We start from the raw sequence: 1,281 nt of genomic DNA on the forward strand, positions 1-1,281 counted from the left end.
TGAGTAACTTTTACTTGTAGTGGAGTAGATTTGACCATGAGTATCAATACTTTTACTCAAGTACTAGAGTTGAGTACTTTGTCCACCACTGTTGAAAAGGCAGAAGATTGTATTTATGGTTATCCCCGCCTGCCTTCAGTCTCTCACAGATACCATCAGCTGCTTTGTCAAGTTTTCTTTAAAAATTCTTAGTGTCGACTTCTCTCCTAGAGCTCTGAATCGGGGCTGTCGCTGTGTGGAACTGGACTGCTGGGATGGAGATGAAGGAGAACCGGTCGTTTATCACGGACACACACTCACCTCTAAAGTGCCCTTTGTAGAAGTTATTGAGACAATCAATGAGTATGCTTTCAAAGTAAGTCTTTTTGTTTGGAATGGGGGAATAGGGCGACGGTCGTGTCAGTAGGTGGGGGGCTCATTGTGTAACCACTGGGTTGCTGGTTCAAACCCCCATTCTGTCCGTCTCAGCTGTTGTGTTGTTTATTATGTTCTGTCTGCTTCTGAATGGGTGTTCTGAACTATAATGTCATTGTGCTCTGTACAATGACAATAAAGTTCTATTTCATCGTATCTTAACATATCTTATCTTATCTTCTCATCTCATCTCATCCTATCTGATCTCATCTTAAATCAGGGGTGCCCAACCTTTTTTGAACCAAGAGCTACTTTTGAAGTCGGCAGTTTGCAGAGAGCTACTTGTCCAGTCTCAGTATCAAAAAAACATAATTTTGTCTCCCTGCTCCTCATTTCTTTAAAGTAAATAAAACAGAATGTAATGTGTTGCTAGTTTTATTTAATTTAAAGTATTGTCAAACAAAACTATCTACTTAACCATATATTTACCTACAAAAAAATATAAAATCCTTACTTAACTCCTGACAGAGAAACAGAAAAGTGATACTCAAACAAAAAGGATCAATTTTTTACCTCCTTCATTAGTACTCAGTGTAACTTGTGAGCTATGAGGGCTGGAAACCTGCACACTGAGAACCACAGACTTAAATAACTTTGGAGCACGGGAACTTGTCTCCATTTATTCAAAGAACTCTCCTCTCTTCTCTCCATACAGGGGAGGAAAAACAAAACAAAAATCTAAGGTCAAAGCACACAATATAAAACTCTCTGTTTATACTATTCCAAAAAATGACTTACGATGGTGCAGATTCACAAATCTGAAACAACTATTTCAAAACTGAATCTGCAGCATATGGGATGGTGTCATCTGTAGGTGCTGGCCCTCACTGGTCCAGACTGCCGGCTCCAGACCATTCAAAGAGTTCC

The 1,281-nt window shown here is 39.5% G+C and overlaps 1 protein-coding gene across 1 annotated transcript in view; it reads left to right on the forward strand.

The window, feature by feature from the left end:
• LOC106530942 (1-phosphatidylinositol 4,5-bisphosphate phosphodiesterase delta-3-A) overlaps window positions 1-1,281 on the forward strand; it is a gene marked incomplete at its 5' end in the record, with an annotated part of 43,914 nt that overhangs the window by 27,520 nt on the left and 15,113 nt on the right. Inside the window, 1 exon segment of the mRNA XM_014026673.1 lies at window positions 211-355. Within this exon segment, the coding sequence (XP_013882127.1) occupies window positions 211-355 (145 nt within the window).

Source organism: Austrofundulus limnaeus, unplaced genomic scaffold (genome assembly GCF_001266775.1).
Source record: "Austrofundulus limnaeus strain Quisiro unplaced genomic scaffold, Austrofundulus_limnaeus-1.0 Scaffold579, whole genome shotgun sequence".
Lineage (NCBI taxonomy): Eukaryota > Metazoa > Chordata > Actinopteri > Cyprinodontiformes > Rivulidae > Austrofundulus > Austrofundulus limnaeus.